General features: G+C 42.9%; 2 protein-coding genes across 3 annotated transcripts in view; one reads left to right on the top strand and one right to left on the bottom strand.

Moving 5' to 3' along the window:
- The window catches only part of PTCD2 (pentatricopeptide repeat domain 2), a 475,022-nt gene that overhangs the window by 329,952 nt on the left and 128,933 nt on the right, over window positions 1-16,137 (top strand). The gene's annotated exons all lie outside the window — the stretch shown is intronic.
- Window positions 5,631-16,137, bottom strand: part of MRPS27 (mitochondrial ribosomal protein S27) — a 1,100,726-nt gene continuing 1,090,219 nt past the window's right edge. For both annotated transcript variants that reach the window (XM_050793573.1, XM_050793574.1), the window contains 4 exons: window positions 14,331-14,433; window positions 12,121-12,263; window positions 9,755-9,922; window positions 5,631-7,242 (listed from right to left, as the gene is read on the bottom strand). In XM_050793573.1, the coding sequence (XP_050649530.1) occupies window positions 7,003-7,242; window positions 9,755-9,922; window positions 12,121-12,263; window positions 14,331-14,433 (654 nt within the window). In that variant the 3' untranslated portion in view covers window positions 5,631-7,002. The remainder of the gene's footprint in view (window positions 7,243-9,754; window positions 9,923-12,120; window positions 12,264-14,330; window positions 14,434-16,137) is intronic.

The following is a 16,137-nucleotide window of genomic DNA, read 5'->3' as shown; positions in this document are numbered from 1 at the left end:
AATGGATCTTACTCAGGAAGAATAATGGCCTACTCTGCATCACTGCGTATTTTATATTTATATTCAGAGTTAGACAAGAAACAGCTACTAAATTAATGATTCTTCTAGCCTGAAATATCATTTGTAAATGAGCTATTTGCTACAAATATCATTGTTGGGTCTCATCTACATTCCCTGAAAAAGTCCTGTGAATGCTCCACCCATAAACCCTAGGCCAGGATTTCTAACGTCGACACTGCTAACATCTTAGACCAGATAGCTCCTTGTTGTGAGGGGCTATCCTGTGCACTGTAAGATTTTAGCAGCATCCCTGACCTCTACGAACGAGATGCTAATAGCAGCCCTTCAAAATACCTTGACATTATCAAATGTCAGATGCTAATAGCAGCTCAATCAAAAATACCTTGGCATTACCAAACATCCCCTGGAAACAAATCACTCTTGGTTGAGAACCACTGCCCTGGGCTTACTCCTGGTCATCGGCAGACAGTTCTCCACCAGTGGATGGTGTTTCTCTAACAACACCTTTCAACTGTGTGTTGACAGGTGCGAATGAGCCAACCTCACTAGAATCTAAGTTCTTCCTGGTCTCTGCCCAAGGGTGTTTCCTGGTCATGGGAGTGTGATGGTGCTGCACTAGGAGTAGGCTGTAGTGTTCCCAACCCATAAGGGAATGGACTGAATGGGCAAATACTTAGCTAGCTTCCTTGCCTCTCAGAGGAAACTGCTGAGGTGTGCTCTTCACGGTCTCTCAGAGGGTCCACAGCAAGAATGAGCCGGTTTCCACAATCCACTCAATCATGCACCCTTTGTTGGCTCTCCTTTCTACCCTGTCTCAATTTCTCCTTCCCTCACCTGTTTTCATAAGATCACCTCCAACTAATGCACCTGCACTCAAATTTCTGTCTCCTGTCTTGCTTTAGGGGGAACCTAATCTGAGACTGTGATCTTCCGAGTTTGGGAGTGCACTTTAGGAGTCAGATACGGGTTTGACCCTGGCTCTCCAATTCACAGAGGGAAACCTTGGCATTTAATCACTTCTCTAAGTTTTTGTTATCTTGTATATAAAAAGAGCTGTAATAATGGTCATATTCTTGTGGGTTAAATAAGATCATGTACACAAAAATTTAATATGGCACTTGGCTATAAATGGTCAATAAACATTGGCTTTTATTACTGGTCTAGAAATGATAAGATTTGTGTTATAGCTTCATCACTTCCTAACTCCTTGCTTTGAGGCAGGTAAGTGGGATACACATATGTAGAGAGAATTCTGATGTGATGCACCATGCTCACCCGCTATGTTCCCCCCACAAATCTTCCTCCTGGTGTCAATTTTGGCTTACACTACACTTTGTAGAAATCCAAAGAGGCTTTCTTTGGCATTAAACCTTCAGCTTAGGACATGTGGCTTCTAGCATCTCAGTATTTCTGCTGGGAATTATACCTCAGCTGGAAGACTTTCCTTTTAACCTAATAAAAAATATTTCACTCAATAAATGTTTATAAGCCCCTTCCTCATGGTAATGCCTGTTCTCTGTGTTGGGCCACAACTGTGAACAAGATACACAGAGTGCCTGTCTTCATGGAGTTTAAAGTCTGGGGCCAGTTTCATCAATTAGTTCTAAATAATTAATTCAGAATCCATAAAATACTTAAGGGGTTTAACACTCCAGGGGGTGTTGCAGACTTGCTGCGATGATGGCTCATAAAAAAAGCCTGGAGAAAGGGATAGCCTGAAATACCCGAATTGACCTGGCAGACCCAGTAGAAAAGGATTAAAAGTCTCAGGGCAGCCTCCTGGAGCGGATACATATATCACAGGAAGCCAGAAGACCCAGCAGAGGACTATGTTCCCTCGAGGGCCAGGTGGCACGTTGCTCATCAAGGTCACTGGGAATGCACTGGGAGGGCAATGGTGAGCAGGCACCTGTGTCACCGGGTTTGGTAGTAGACTAGGGCTCACAGTAGGAAAGGAGGTTATGCTCGGTGTTGTTGGCAATAGGGATGATGGGTGTTGAAAGTCTCCCCCATCTCAAGCAACAGAGGCTAGGCAGTGGTGCTTCCTCCCTCCTTTGCTTTTCCAGATGTAGGACCTCCACCTGAAGGCTTTCCTCACCCAATCCCAATTCCACCTCCTTTCATTTTTCACAGGCTTTATCCCCACAAAACTGCTTTCACTGCCACCTCTGACTCATGCTGATCTGCTTCCGGGGGGCCTAAGTGACACAATGAGCTTCTAGAAATGTTTTTCATACCTAATTCTAAGTTCTTTATTCTACCACAGCAGCTATTTTTCCTTTCCTGGGTGGTTAAAACAAGAAGGTTTCCCAAAGTTCATCAGTTACCTGCAGCCAAAACAACAACAACAACAACAACAAACAACAAAAAAACAAACTAATTGTTTTCAGTGTGAAAAAAAGGTTTTAATCAACTTTTTTGGTCTTGCTCTGTTGCCCAGGCTGGAGTGCAGAGGCTCAATCTCGGCTCACTGCAACCTCTGCTTCCTGGGTTCAATCGATTCTCCTGCCTCAGCCTCCTGAATAGCTGGGATTACAGGTGCCAACCACCATGCCCAGCTAATTTTTGTATTTTTAGTAGAGATGGGGTTTTGCCATGTTAGCCAGGCTGGTCTTGAACTCCTGACCTCAGGTGATGCTTGGGCCCGGACTCCTAAAGTACTGGGATTACAGGTGTGAGCCACTGTGTCTGGTATAATCAACTTATTTTCAAGGCCTCTGACTACTTCTTGTTGAATCTAAACCAATCTTCTCACACACCTACCTGATTCCACAGCCAACAAGACGGTTGGAAAACAGGGTGCAGGGCTGGGTGCCAAGGCAACACAGCACCAAGGGGAGCATAGTACATCATTTTTCTTTCTTCTCTTTTTTCCACCGCCTTGCTTTTTCTTCCTTTTTATGGCCAAGGTAAGTATGGGATGTGGGTCAAAACAAGTTTAATCTGAATTGTTCATTTTAGCTTAATTTAAAATATTTTCTCATGAACACACCACACAAGCCTCTGTGGAAAGAGGACCCCAGGGCAGCTTGAGGCACTCGTATGTGACTAATTAATGCACAAAGCAGGCAATTAATTCCCTTCATTAGAGCTCTTCCCATCGCTGGGCTTAAAGTGATCTTCCTGTGAACTCCCACATATATTAACTGTTTGTCTAATGACACCTTTCAGCTGTGTGTTGAGGGGTGTCGATGTGCCAGCCTCACTAGAATCTGTTATTTGAGGGTAAAATCTATAGTTTATTCATCCTTGCAAACTTCATAGCACTTGTATAATGCCTTGTACACAGTATATGCCGAACACTTGAGAGCTTCTGAAAGCAGTGCTGGAACAGACAGTACATCTGCTGCAGACAGCAAGCTTATAAGGGGTGGTCAGTGGTACCCAATGGAGCAGAGCATTTAAAAGAAAAAAAAAAAAAAGATCATTGTAGTTGATGGCCATGCTGTGCAGCAGAGTGGTAAAGCTGTAAGCCAAATTCTTAGCATCTAATGAATGAGCAATGAGCCAGTAAGTGTAGATACCCTTTCAAGAAGTTTGGAGACATAAGGAAGGAGACATAGCATAACAGCTTGACTGATGGCAGGGTAAAGGCTTTTTTGCTGTTAAAAAGCATTGAATAAGGTCTTGAATAAGACTGTAGACTTAGAAGAAATCAACAGAGATGCTATAAGATGGAAAGGAAATGCTTGAATGTGTAGAACAGGTGGGCAGGTACGGGTCAAGGTCACAAATGAAGAGTCTAACCTTGGAAAGGAGGGAGGGGATACCTATATTTGAAAGTAGGAAGGGTGATGGAGAGAACATCTGCTTGTAGTTCTGAGGGCAGAGCTTCGAGCTAACGCAGAATAGAAAAGCTATGGAAGCAAGTATGAGAGTCAATTAAAAGAAGGACTATTGAGTTGAAGAGAAACAGCCATAATTTTGTAGAAGAATCTAATCAGCCTAATACTATGACTTTATGTATCTACACTTAGTAAGTCAGAACCAAAGACAAAATTAATGGTGGTGTTATCAGTTTCCTAGGGCTGCAGTAACAAAGTACCAAAAATGGTGTGGCTTAAAACAGTTCTGAAGGCTAGAACTCAGAAATCAAGGTGTCTGCAGGGCCAAGCTTTCTCTGACAGCTCTAGGGGAGAACTGTCCTTACCCCTTCTAACTTCTGGTGTTTGCTGGCAAGCCTCAGTGTTCCTGGGCCTGTACAGTCACATGCTCATCTTCCCTCTGTGAGTCTGTGTGTGCAAATTTCCCCTTTTAAAAAAACACCAAATTGGATCAGGCTGACCCTGATGATCTCATTCTAAATTTGATTACCTCAATAAAAGAACTTATTTCCAACTAAGGTCAGATTCTAAGGGACTGGGGATTAGGGATACAACTTACCTTTCTTAGGGAACACAATTCTACCCATAACAGATGGGTGCAAGGATGTAGGTTGAAGGCTGGTGAGCCTGGATAAAGGGAGTGAGAGAAAACCAAGATGCTAATGAGAACATCAGGGGGATGGCTGACCATGGGGCCCACACTGGAAGAGCAGCACATTCTGGAGGCCAAGAGTTGGGGTGATGGGGTAAAGGCTAAGGGTTAACAGGGCAAGCTGGTTCAGCAGCAGTCATGGTACGAGACAAGCCTGGGAGAGTGGGGACTTCAGGATCTAAGATCTTGGATTTGTGATATGAGGCTGGAGGTTTGGCTGTCACTACGGCAGGTCAGCTGCAGAAGGTAATTTGTTACTGGGAGATGACCCAGTTGAGGTCATCTCCAGAGACTAGGGCACCAAGAGCAGTTTCTCCATCCACATGGAAGAAATACAGAAGACGACATTAGGGAAAGGGACTAAGGACAACCGTATTGGGAAGAGCCAATTGTGAGGGAAGGCGGGAGAGTATCCTATAGCTCAGGAGATAAGGACATGGGGAAAGGGCAGAATATTTGGAGGGGAAAGACTCCAAGAGTCCTGAGAAATGGGGCACAAGTGTGGAAGGAATCCTGAGGAGCAGGGAACATGGAAATTCCTGTGGGACCACAGTACAGTGGCAGAAGTGGTCTCTTTTGGTGAAGACTGGAAGTAAAGTACATTGGGGCTGGAGGGGGAAGAAAAATGAAGGCAAAACGTTGGGCCAAAGCCTTAACCAGATACTTCATGTTGTGATAGTCATTAATTTACTGGGCAAAAGTTGCCCTTCGGTTTGTCTTGAATGTTCCTCTTAATGTAATAAGAGAGTGGCTGAAAAGCTATCGTTGGTAAACCAAAATGTTGGAACTGACTTTTGGTCACGGCCCTCTGCCTAAGTAAGATTCAGCAGCTTTGCTAGTCTAAAGGGCCCTGTGATGGATCCTGACTGCAGTTCCACATGGAGGCCACAGGCAGGGAGAGGAGCAGCAGGGGAGCTGCTTGGTTTCATAAAATGGGGACACTGGTACCTCCCTCATAGGGCTGCTTGGGTTTTCAGCCTACAGTTAAGTCCTTACTAAATATTAGTGGTGGTAATTATCATTATAAATCCCATAGTCTGAGGGAGGGCTGAAAGTACGCTCCTCAAAATCATAGTAACAATGAGTCTCTCTCTCCCTTCTCCCTTTCCCCAAAGATAAAGAATACACTAACGTGATCCCAAACATTTATTTCCAGAGGTTTTTGACAGAAGAGGACAATCTTGAATAAAATTACACCACTGTACTTAAGGGCAACACTACACAGTAAGCAAAATCTGCCCTGACCACTTTCACAGACGAGAAACTTCAGAAAGGAATTTTCCATCTCCTGACAGTTTGACAACATTCGTATCTCTGACGCACTTCAAGCCTCAACCCATCTCTCATTTTCTAACTTCAACAGAAAATGTGTGTTCACAAGCTGTGTGTGCGCACATGTGCCTGTGTGCACACAAAAGGCTCATTTCACCTACTTGATAAACGAGCTGAGATAATGTTTTAGAAAAAAAAAAATTGGAAAAAAAAAATGTTACCCCAACACGATGGAGAAGCCAAGCCAAAAAGGCTTCATGCTAGAGCTAGCTTTCTCCTCAAAAACTCTTACATCCTAAAAACGTCCCAGTGGGTGCCTAAAAACTAAAATCCAGCGAGTTCATGGCCTTGAGTTCACTCCTGTCCTGAATTTCTCCCAGTGCAGGTCCAGAAGGGCAAGATGTGCCAGAAAGGAGAACGTGGGAATGTGTGAGTATCCTACAGCCAGCCCACAGTGCAGCTTGCACTCAGAGAGGAGACTCAGGAACACAAGGTATCAGGATGCACAGCTCACCTTGGCCTCATGTGCCTGGGCTGGGGAGAGGGAGACCATTCAAAAGCCTGTGCTTGGCTGGGCACGGTGGTTCACGCCTATCATCCCAGCACTTTGGGAGGCCGGGGCGGGCAGATCACTTGAGGTCAGTAGGTTAAGGACAGCCTGACCAACATGGTGAAACCCCGTCTCTACTAAAAATACAAAAATTAGCCGGGGGTGGTGGTGTGCACCTGTAATCCCACCTACTCAGGAGGCTGAGGCAGGAGAATTGCTTGAACCATTGCTTGAACCCAGGAGTCGGAGGTTGCAGTGAGCCGAGATTGCACCACGGCACTCCAGCCTGGGTGACAGAGTGAGACTCTGTCTCAAAAAACAAAAACAACAAAAAAGAAAAGCCCATGCTTCAGACTTGACTCTTCAGCCTTGGTTTCTCCCAGTACCGTTACTGGGTCTTAGGAACTTTAATGCTCATAACTAATCCCTGTGACCCAGGAACTCCATCATGAGCCTCAAGAGCCCGATGACTTCAGTCTGACCACTAGCCACCTGCATAATTCCACAGCCCTTCTTGGCATCTCGATGGGCAGTCATGGTGCCTTGCCATGTAGGGCACATAGCCTGCTTAAAGAAAAGAAGATGGGTAGAGAAAGTGGAGGCTGCTGTCCAGGCCACTGCTGAATCCTGGCACGGGGTCGAGTGAAGTTTTTGTGAGAGGGGTGGGGTCCTGGGGGACCCAATTAGGCAGATGCCTTCGCTACTTTCTGAGCCTGGTACTCCTGCTTCGCTTTCTCCCTCTGTTCCTGTTCTCTCTGGATCAACTGTACACGGTCTAGATGCCACTGCTGCAGATTCTGCTCATAGGTGACGATGTCCTCTGCTTCACAGGCGGAGAGTTTTTCCTTGACAAGCTGGGTGGTCAGACTTAAAAGACTTTCTGACTCAATTTTGCCCAGACTCTGAAGCTTAGAATGTAAGGCCTGTTGGAAACAAAGGGGACAAATGAGGAGAAAGGTAGAGAAGTGAGAGAAGGATACAAAGAGGAAAAACTAGCCCTGAGTGACTGACTTTAGATTTGAACAAAAGTTTGCTGACTTGTAGTTTAGTCCTCATTCTAGTGTCCCAGAATGAAGTCACCTGCAAAATAACCAAATGTTTTGCTGGTAGAAAAAAACCATTTTGTTGGGAAATTGTCACGCTACCTTTCTTCCAGATGCTGTTAGCTTTTGTTATTTTCTTCAGCTCGGCAATTTTGCTAAGATGCACCGCATGTGATTTCTCTCCTTTCACTCACAAACAGTAAATGGAATTCCATATGCTGTGTCTCCCTGTGTAATTTCTTGTTTTAAACCACAGAGATGGCCAGCCTCTAACAAATCAATGTTTCCACCCTGACCTAAACCAAACCAAGCAGCAAACTCCAAGAACAAGAATTCTAATATGCAAACAAAATGGCAGAGGCATCTGATAACTGGAGCAAGCCCAACCATACTTGTGCCTTCAGAATAACTGAAACATGTATTTGCTTTCCTGGAGTTCCTCTCAACAGACAGAAATCAGTTCAAGGAATAGCTCCCCTGAGTGCCTGCACTGTTAGAAGCATCCACCTGCTGTGCTCCACTGCAGGTCAGCCTTTACGTACTGCCTGCTTACAGCTCCAACTGAAATGGCAGCTTGGTTTGGTTGGTGGTGTGTTCCTGGAGAAGTTAAGTATTAAAAACATTAATCTATTTAAGTACTTCGAGATGTACTCTCTCATTAGAGAGACAGAGCCACTTATGGGGCCAGCTGTAGCTTATACCACACATCCCCATGTTCCACAAACAAACGCCACTCATTGGCACAGGAAAGGAGGCTTGCTCCAGTAACAGGGTTGGAGGTGGGCAGGGTGCCTAGGCTCCAGGAGGGCCCAGAGACCTAGTGTGAGAGTCAATCATATAAAAATGGCTCCCAAACAAATGACCTCAGACTAACAAAAATCAGGCAACAGGAAGAAAAGGAAATGTAAAACGAAAACGATTTCTCTCTGATAACACTCTTCATGTGGGGTTTGAGGCCAACAAGACAGTTTGGGACACCAGAAAGAGGACTCAACTATGAGTCGGCAAACTTTTGTTCAAATCTAAAGTCAGTCACTCTGGGCTACTCTTTCTCAGTTTTGCTGTCATCTAACATGAGAAAGGTAGTCTCTAGCATCCAGAGATCTTGCAAGCAGAAATGCACTGGTGCCCAACACGCAGTTAGTAGTCAATAAATACTTGTCTTTTTAAAATGTTCATAAAAATACATTCGTAGAGGAATGAGGGCTGACAACGTAATGCAGGCACAGGTTTCTATTCTCTGAGGCAAAGTATATAAGAAACAAGGGAAGGAAGTTTTAACTTTCAAGAATAGTGTGGCAACCTTGGTCAATGTGAATGCAATGAATCATAATATATGGGGCTAAGGAGATTTTTTTTCTTCAGCCTTTCTAAATATACAAGGTTAAGCAAAGAGCCTGAAGGGGCAGATATGCAAATTCTCAGCCCAGCTATACTGCCAATTCTCTGGGTACCTTGGGAACATCGATTAATCTTTCTTTCTCAGTTTCAAATTTTAAGAGGGAAGTTGAGCAACGACTTCATAGAAGTACTGGGCGAAATTGCTGCTAAAATTATAACAGGCTACCCCTTATAACACTGGGAATTAGGTTCTGTCCAATTACTGAAAAGATTTAAACATAATAATCTAGCAGAGTTTACATCTTATCAATACCAAAATGACACAAGTCACATACAATAAGTGGGAAAGTTTTTTGCTGTACAAAGAATTCCCATTCTGGCAGCATTTTTTCCCCCTTTGCACTAGACAAGAATCAAAGCAGCTAAGAAGCCAAGAGTTCAAACATTGAACATGGTTCTTTCCTGACACTGATCACAGAGCATTTTGGGATGTACAGAGTTAGAAGCTACCAAAGGTAGCTTGAGTGCTCAGGGCTGTTCTGGAAAGAAATAGTGCAAACTGTTTACAGCTTCCATGCAGCACAAGAGAACAACACAGCTGCCAAAGATGAGCAAAGAGAGACGCCCGCGTGTTATCTCTACATACGCAAATGTGGCATTATAGTGTCTAACTGGGTTTTTAGGTTATCAAGCACATTTAGTGCAAGATGGAGAAATGGCCAGATACTTTCCACCTGGGGTGGGAGTCAGGTTATTGCTGAGGAGGCAAGCAACTACCTAGCCAACAGGCGCATATCAGGAATGCGTGGGCAATGACATGCTACCTTGGTGAACAAAACTGTGACCGATTAGCTCAAATACAAAAGGGGCATAAAAATTCCATTGGTTTAAGACCACTTCCTGTGCAAAGCAATACAAATGTAATTTTTGATGTCAGTTTTTAATGCCTCTTTCTGTGTGACATTGATGCAGAAAGAATACTTGTCCATCACCACAGGAGAGAAGTGTGTTTTATACACTGCTAAGAGAGACACATTCTGCTATGATTCACCTGAAATCGTTCCAGGTACTGAGGAAGCTTCGACTGTTCTGTTTCCTCGATGTCTAACTGCTCCACCAGTTTTTCCCACTCCTGCTTGTCTTCATCTTTTTGGGACTGCTCCTCTGAAACCCCATCAGCTGAAGTCAGAGCCTTCAGCACTGCGTCCAGCACATGGAGCTGTGGAGCAGAAAGAGGGTCAGCAACTACATGTCTTATGGCCCAAAAGCACATGGTGAAGAGAGGCTGGAAAAGGCGAAAGAAAGCAAGAATGAGCTCTAAAAGACTGTGAAAAGATTTCTCTTATAAAATTGTAGAAAATATAAATGGTTATATTTTTTCACATTATAAACACCCTATCAGATGGCATGGAAAACAGTACAAAACAAATAGTAGAAATAAGCAAGCTAGGCTGGGTATGGTGGCTCATGCCTGTAATCTCAGCACTTTGGGAGGATGATGTGGAAGGATTGCTTGGGCCCAGGAGTTTGAGACCAGCCTGGACAACATAGGGAGACCCCATCAAATAAAAAAAAAAAAGCCAAGCATGGTGGTGCACCCCTGTGGTAGGTCCCAGCTGCTCAGGAGGCTGAGGCAGGAAGACTGCTTGAGCCTGGGAGGCGGAGGCTATAGTCAGCCATGATCACACCACTGCACTCCAGCCTGAGTGACATAGTGAGACCCTGTCTCAAAGACAAAACAACAACAAAATACCAAATAAGCGAGCTAAGAATTATTTGTATAAGTGAATCAGCACAATGGCAGCTAAGTTCGCTTTTAGTTAGCCAGATAGGAATCCAGGAGTAATGCTTGATGGACACTAAAGTACTTCCCACTTCCATGTCTTTCTTCCTCAGTCAGTTTGGATTTGGGACAAAGGGATAGACAACTACAGAACACAACCAACCAAAGGCCATTTTAAGTGTATGTTAAAGCCTCTGGATATAGGCAAGGGTTCCCCTCAGAGAAAGATTTTAGCTTACATGGTATCTGTAAATTAAGGATCAGTGTAATTCACATAAGCTGCTGGCAAAGACCAGAGATGCATACATGAAATTCATTTGAATGAGGTGATTTCTGTGACTTAGGGAGTAAATTTAAAAACAGAAGATTTTTGTTTTGACCCCTCTCCCCTCTACTTTCACTTTGAGGTACATCTCCCTTGACCCACGAAGGGCCTAATGATCAGAAATGGGATATTAACAACAGCAAGGCCAGCAGAAACACCTGCCTGAAAACCAATTAATCCTGTCCATGTCACATCAGAACACAAATCCTAAAAATATGCCAAGGCCTTTTAATACCACTAATACATCACACCCAAACTGGACACATAGCACATTTTTGCTGACATGTGAACACATTTTCTACTGTTAGAATGCAAAGATTGCAAATCTGGCTGAGATTGGAAGGAATATTTCCCTAGCAAAGTATTTATGTATAATTTTGTGTTTTCAATCACCAGTACTGACTATAGCAGGGTTAAAACCAGTATAGTAACAAATGTATATCCTTTGTTATAAATGTCTGGCAAACAGCATAATGATTCACTATACATAAGTGTAAGGTGACAGGACAGACACCAGACCTGACCACCTCAGGACTGAAATGAAAGCCAAGGGATGAGCCCTAGCAACCAGAGTCAAGAAAAAACAAATACGTGGCTCTATGGTAACCTTTACACCATGGTAACAAGACAACCAATGTCCTTCTCAGGCCTCAATTGGCTGTAAAAGCTGTTTGGACAGGAGCAGAAACTACGGCTGCCTGTGGGGTGTAAGGCGCATCATGTCTCCTGGAGTTAGAGCAATCCCATGCTGTAAAGGGTCCTACGTGACCAAGAGGCACGAGCTTTGGGACTGGTGGGAGGGTAGTGTTCTTGCTCTGGTAAAGTGAACACCTCAGAACTTTGAACGAAACATCTGGGTCAGATCTCATCAGCATCACACATTCACACAGAATGGTTTAAGACGGTTCCATGTCTGGTCCTCAGATTCATTTCTTGAGGACTTTTATGGGGAAAAATGCTACGTAGCCTACATGCTATGTAGACTACATGGGGTTACAGAAATGGCAAACATATTTATTTATTTATTTATTTATTTTATTTTATTTTATTTTTGGTAAGGAGGTGAGGGACGAGGCAGTGGAATAGTTTTTTTTCCTACACAATGAACTATAAATCAATGTTAATCAAATTTTCTAGTGCCTTTGGTCAGAAGCATTGAAACTGTTTGTGGTTTTGCATTTTTTCAACTGGATAGGTACCTATTCTATAGAAATACAGAAAGTAGGGGTAGGGGAAAGACAATGAAAACAAATTTAAAGCTCAGGTTATGGGAAACAGATGGCAACTGCCTTAGAGCTGAGGAACATACCGCTTCTCTACACAGCTTTATGTCTTCTGGGGAGGCAGCCACTTTCTCCATCACTTGCAGGGCTCTGTCAAGGTAGCCTGGTTTCCATATCAGAGGCATGTTGTGGTACACAGCCCGTAGCCCTTGCTGCAACTCCACCTTCCCTGTGGCCAAAAAGAACAATAAAGAATGCTCAGCTATGTCTTCCCACCATTTCTAAGACTGAGGACCTGAAGGCCCAAGTGAATGTTCACCTGGCAGCTCTAGAAACAGAGAAGGATCATTTCAAATCTGTACCAAGAGACTCATCTCATCCAGTGACACTTCAGATGGATAATGAAGAATGTGGTAAAAATTCCATTTTGTAATGCAAAATTACATGAACTTGTTTTTCTTCTTTCTCATTTGGGCTGGTGGAGATTTTCATGAGGATGTATATATAAACCACTGGGCTGAGGGCAACTGAGAAGCTGACATATATGGCTCTAGGTAAGGATACCCTTAAAAAACAAGTCAACTGAGATACAATTTTTGTTTCAAGAACAAAATCTTCCCCAGAAAAAGAAATCTCACAACTTTCCTACTGTGAAAATTTTGTCAACATCTGACCACCTTCCCTGCTAGGAAATGTTTGCCATTTTTTGGAATCCTTCAACACACCCAATCCTTATGAAAAAAACCTTCATCTTTCCCTTCTTTCCTTTGAGTTTCACTGGTTTTAAAATCACAGAGTCCATGCTCATAATCTTTTTGGATCTCTGGACGTGAACGTTTCTCTGGGTACCTCAAGCCATCACACCTGGAGTTCAAGATGTGGACATTAGACAGCAGGATCTTCTGGTAGAGAGATGGCTGTCTGTATTCCTGTGGCGCAGAACCTCTCTGCACTAATGACCAAAGTCACCTTGAGCTGTCCATTCTTAAATCTACCTTCTTTTATCTTTCCTGGGAAGGAGGATTTGGGAAAGCCAGAGTAGGACACAAACAGACAAAGCTTATCAGGAGACAGCTAATTTTAGACCTTTAAGGTGCTTGGGGCTGGGCTGCAGTTACATTCTGGGCAGCTGCTTCCATCAGGGTTGAGTGAGGCTGCATGGCAAATGACACAATGAGAGCAAAGAGCTTCTGATCTGATGGCTGCCATCACAAAGAACCAGGGCCTCTGCTCACAAACCACAACAAAGTACATTTTCTTTGCCCTGTCACTTCTGACCAATTCAGGCTGTGTGACAGTCCTGAATGCTAATCTGAAAGCAAAGGAAAATACATGTAAATCAACATCAAAAGTAGGTGGCAAGTAAGGAAAAAAAGATTTTTAAAAAGAGTGGTCAACTCCTTTGTGAGTCTGATAGACAGTCAATAAACTCTGAAGTTCCTCTGAGTTATTATAAATCAGCATCAATAATAACACACTACATTCTGTTGGCAAAGATCAACTTCAAAAGCAGTCAAACTGCTATAACTTTGTGATTTTCAAAAACAAAGGTAAGCAGAAGCAATGTATAATTGAGAGATGCCTAACTACTTAAGAGATAATGGGAGAATAATGAAATAACATGCATTTAATAAAACTCTGTAAATCAGGACAACATTTTATGTACATTTAGGTTGAACCTTATTTGCCCAGATTCCACACAACCCAGGTTCTGAGGCCATTCTTCAGAAGGCGTTGTCCTCTTAACCTGTCTGATTCTCAATGCAATCAGGGCACAAGAGGAAAGCCACCATCGTACCTCCTGGTGCAATCACACGGTGCCCATGAACTACTCCACTTTTCCTGAAGTGCTACTACTTGTGCTCTTCCCTTACCTGAAAACAATGCCAAAGATACAAGTTCAACTCTAACTCTTAATTTCTTACCTTCTGGACTTTAGATCTAAAGAGACAGAAAGATCTTTATTAATACTGGAAAAGATTCTACTAGCTAGTCTCCCTAAACAGGGCCAGAACATCCCTTTCTTTCTTTTTGATCCCTTCCTCAGATTGATGATCACTGAATATTATTACCTATGTCCACCAGAACTAGTTCTTGCTTTGCCAGTGATGGCAGGTTTTAAGAACCCTCTTTACTCTCTTATGTAAGGCCATCAAGGTCTATTTTTATGTCTGAAAATGAAGGCTAATTGGATTTCACTGGTAAATTTAAATCAAATTACAATTTTATCATGAACTGGAAGAATGCAACAATTCTGACCATGAAGAACGATATTTGTAAGGATCATTTAGCTTACCAAGAAGTGCACAGCCATACAACTGGGAACTGAAACCCACTGAGTTCTTTTGTTTTAGGCCTGGAAGCAATAGGGATCCACCAAAGTTCCTCTCCTCTTCCCACTGCAACAGAATATACTGGATCATGATCCATCTAAGCAATGAGTACTTTATACAAAAATGTGACTTTTAATGACACGAGGAAAAGAACATGTTATAGCATTAAGTAAACAAAGAAGAAGAACAAAGCTATATATACATTATAATCCTAATTTTGTGAATAAAAGGTACTTATGTAAAAGAAAAATATAGGAAAGAAATACCCTATAGGTTAATAAATTTTTGGGCAGTGAAATTATGAGCAATTTTGGTTTTATTCTCTGTATGTCTTATTATTTTCCAAAAATTTGGCAACGAATAAGTGTTTCTTTTACAATCAGAAAAGGAAAACAAAACAAAAATAAAGAGTACATTTTACACCAACACTCACTTGAGACAATCAATAAAGATTCAACACATTATCAACCCCACAATCACTCACACTGCTGTGGCCTGATCAAGCAAGCTTTTGAATTTTAAACAATTTAGCAATGATAGGACTTCTTCAGAGTGTTAGAATAAATACCACTATTAAATTGCTTTTAGATAGATTTGTGCCTCTCAAAAACAAATGAGGCAATCAGAAACAGTGATCATTTCTTTCAACCCAGGGTGCAAAATTACGCTTCAATAAAAGTGAAGCCTTTAGAGACATGGGGGAAACAAAGGGCAGAAACACAAGCATTGCTAAACCTGCTGCAGACTAGTAGGAATGATGACTGGAGGACTTGCTGGTAATGCGGTCAGGGGAGAGACTTGGCAACTCCCCAGTGGGATCTGTGATCTTCTTGGTGCCACATGAGTACACACTGGACAGAGCTAGAGCCCTAACTGTGGCTTCAAAACATAGAACACTAAGCTCAGGCTGCCCTGCACTGGTCTCTGCACCCAGAGATTAGAGAGGAAGCAGAGAATGAATAATGTCTGCAGGCTGCAGTTACAGCCATGTGCAAGTGAGGCACCCCAGATGTTCACAGGCACCCAAACCTCTTTACTGTGAGTAGCCTTTGTGCAATACAAGTGTCATTTCTTGAGGCTGCTCCCCTATCTTTGAGAAAAGCAAAGACCTCAGGAGAAAAACAACCCCTTCAAGCACTTTGGCAGCACAGGTAAACAAAAGAGTTGGTAATTAAAAACCAGGTCATTTTACTTTCAAAAGGAAACCACTCTAAGAAGTTTGATTTTCCCCACTTAAAACTGCATGAAAAGTGGGGCCAGCGAATAATAAATAAGGAGCCTTAAAAACATTTTTTCCCCCCTATAGGGAAAAACATGAGCTACAGTATCAGGCTGTAGCAGGGTTTATTAAAGCCAAACGAACACTAAAATATCTAAGCACTAGATACCTTTTATGTGTTAGGAGTCAAGAAAGGGTGGTGACAGTGACTGGGATGGTGATACTTCTAAAGGACTTCAAAAAAGATGAATGAAAACAAACAAATGACTGTCTTAGAAATTCTCTGATCATTGTCTGGGACTCCTGCAACTACTGCTGCTTACGTGAAGCTATTCATGTGTCAACATAAAATAACAGATCTCTTCCAAGCCTTTAGTTTCTTTTCTTTTTTTCTCTTTGGAGATAGGGTCTTGCCCTATTGCCCAGGCTGGAATAAGGTGGTGTGATCACAGCTCACTGTAACCTCAAACTCTTGGGATCAAGGGATCCTCCCAACTCAGCCTCCTGAGTAGCTAGGACTATAGGCATGTGCCACCATGTCTGGTTAATAT

The sequence above is a fragment of the Macaca thibetana genome, chromosome 6 (assembly GCF_024542745.1).
Source record: "Macaca thibetana thibetana isolate TM-01 chromosome 6, ASM2454274v1, whole genome shotgun sequence".
Lineage (NCBI taxonomy): Eukaryota > Metazoa > Chordata > Mammalia > Primates > Cercopithecidae > Macaca > Macaca thibetana.
The sequence above is the reverse complement of the archived record's forward strand: the minus strand, read 5'-3'. Positions and strand labels throughout refer to the sequence as shown.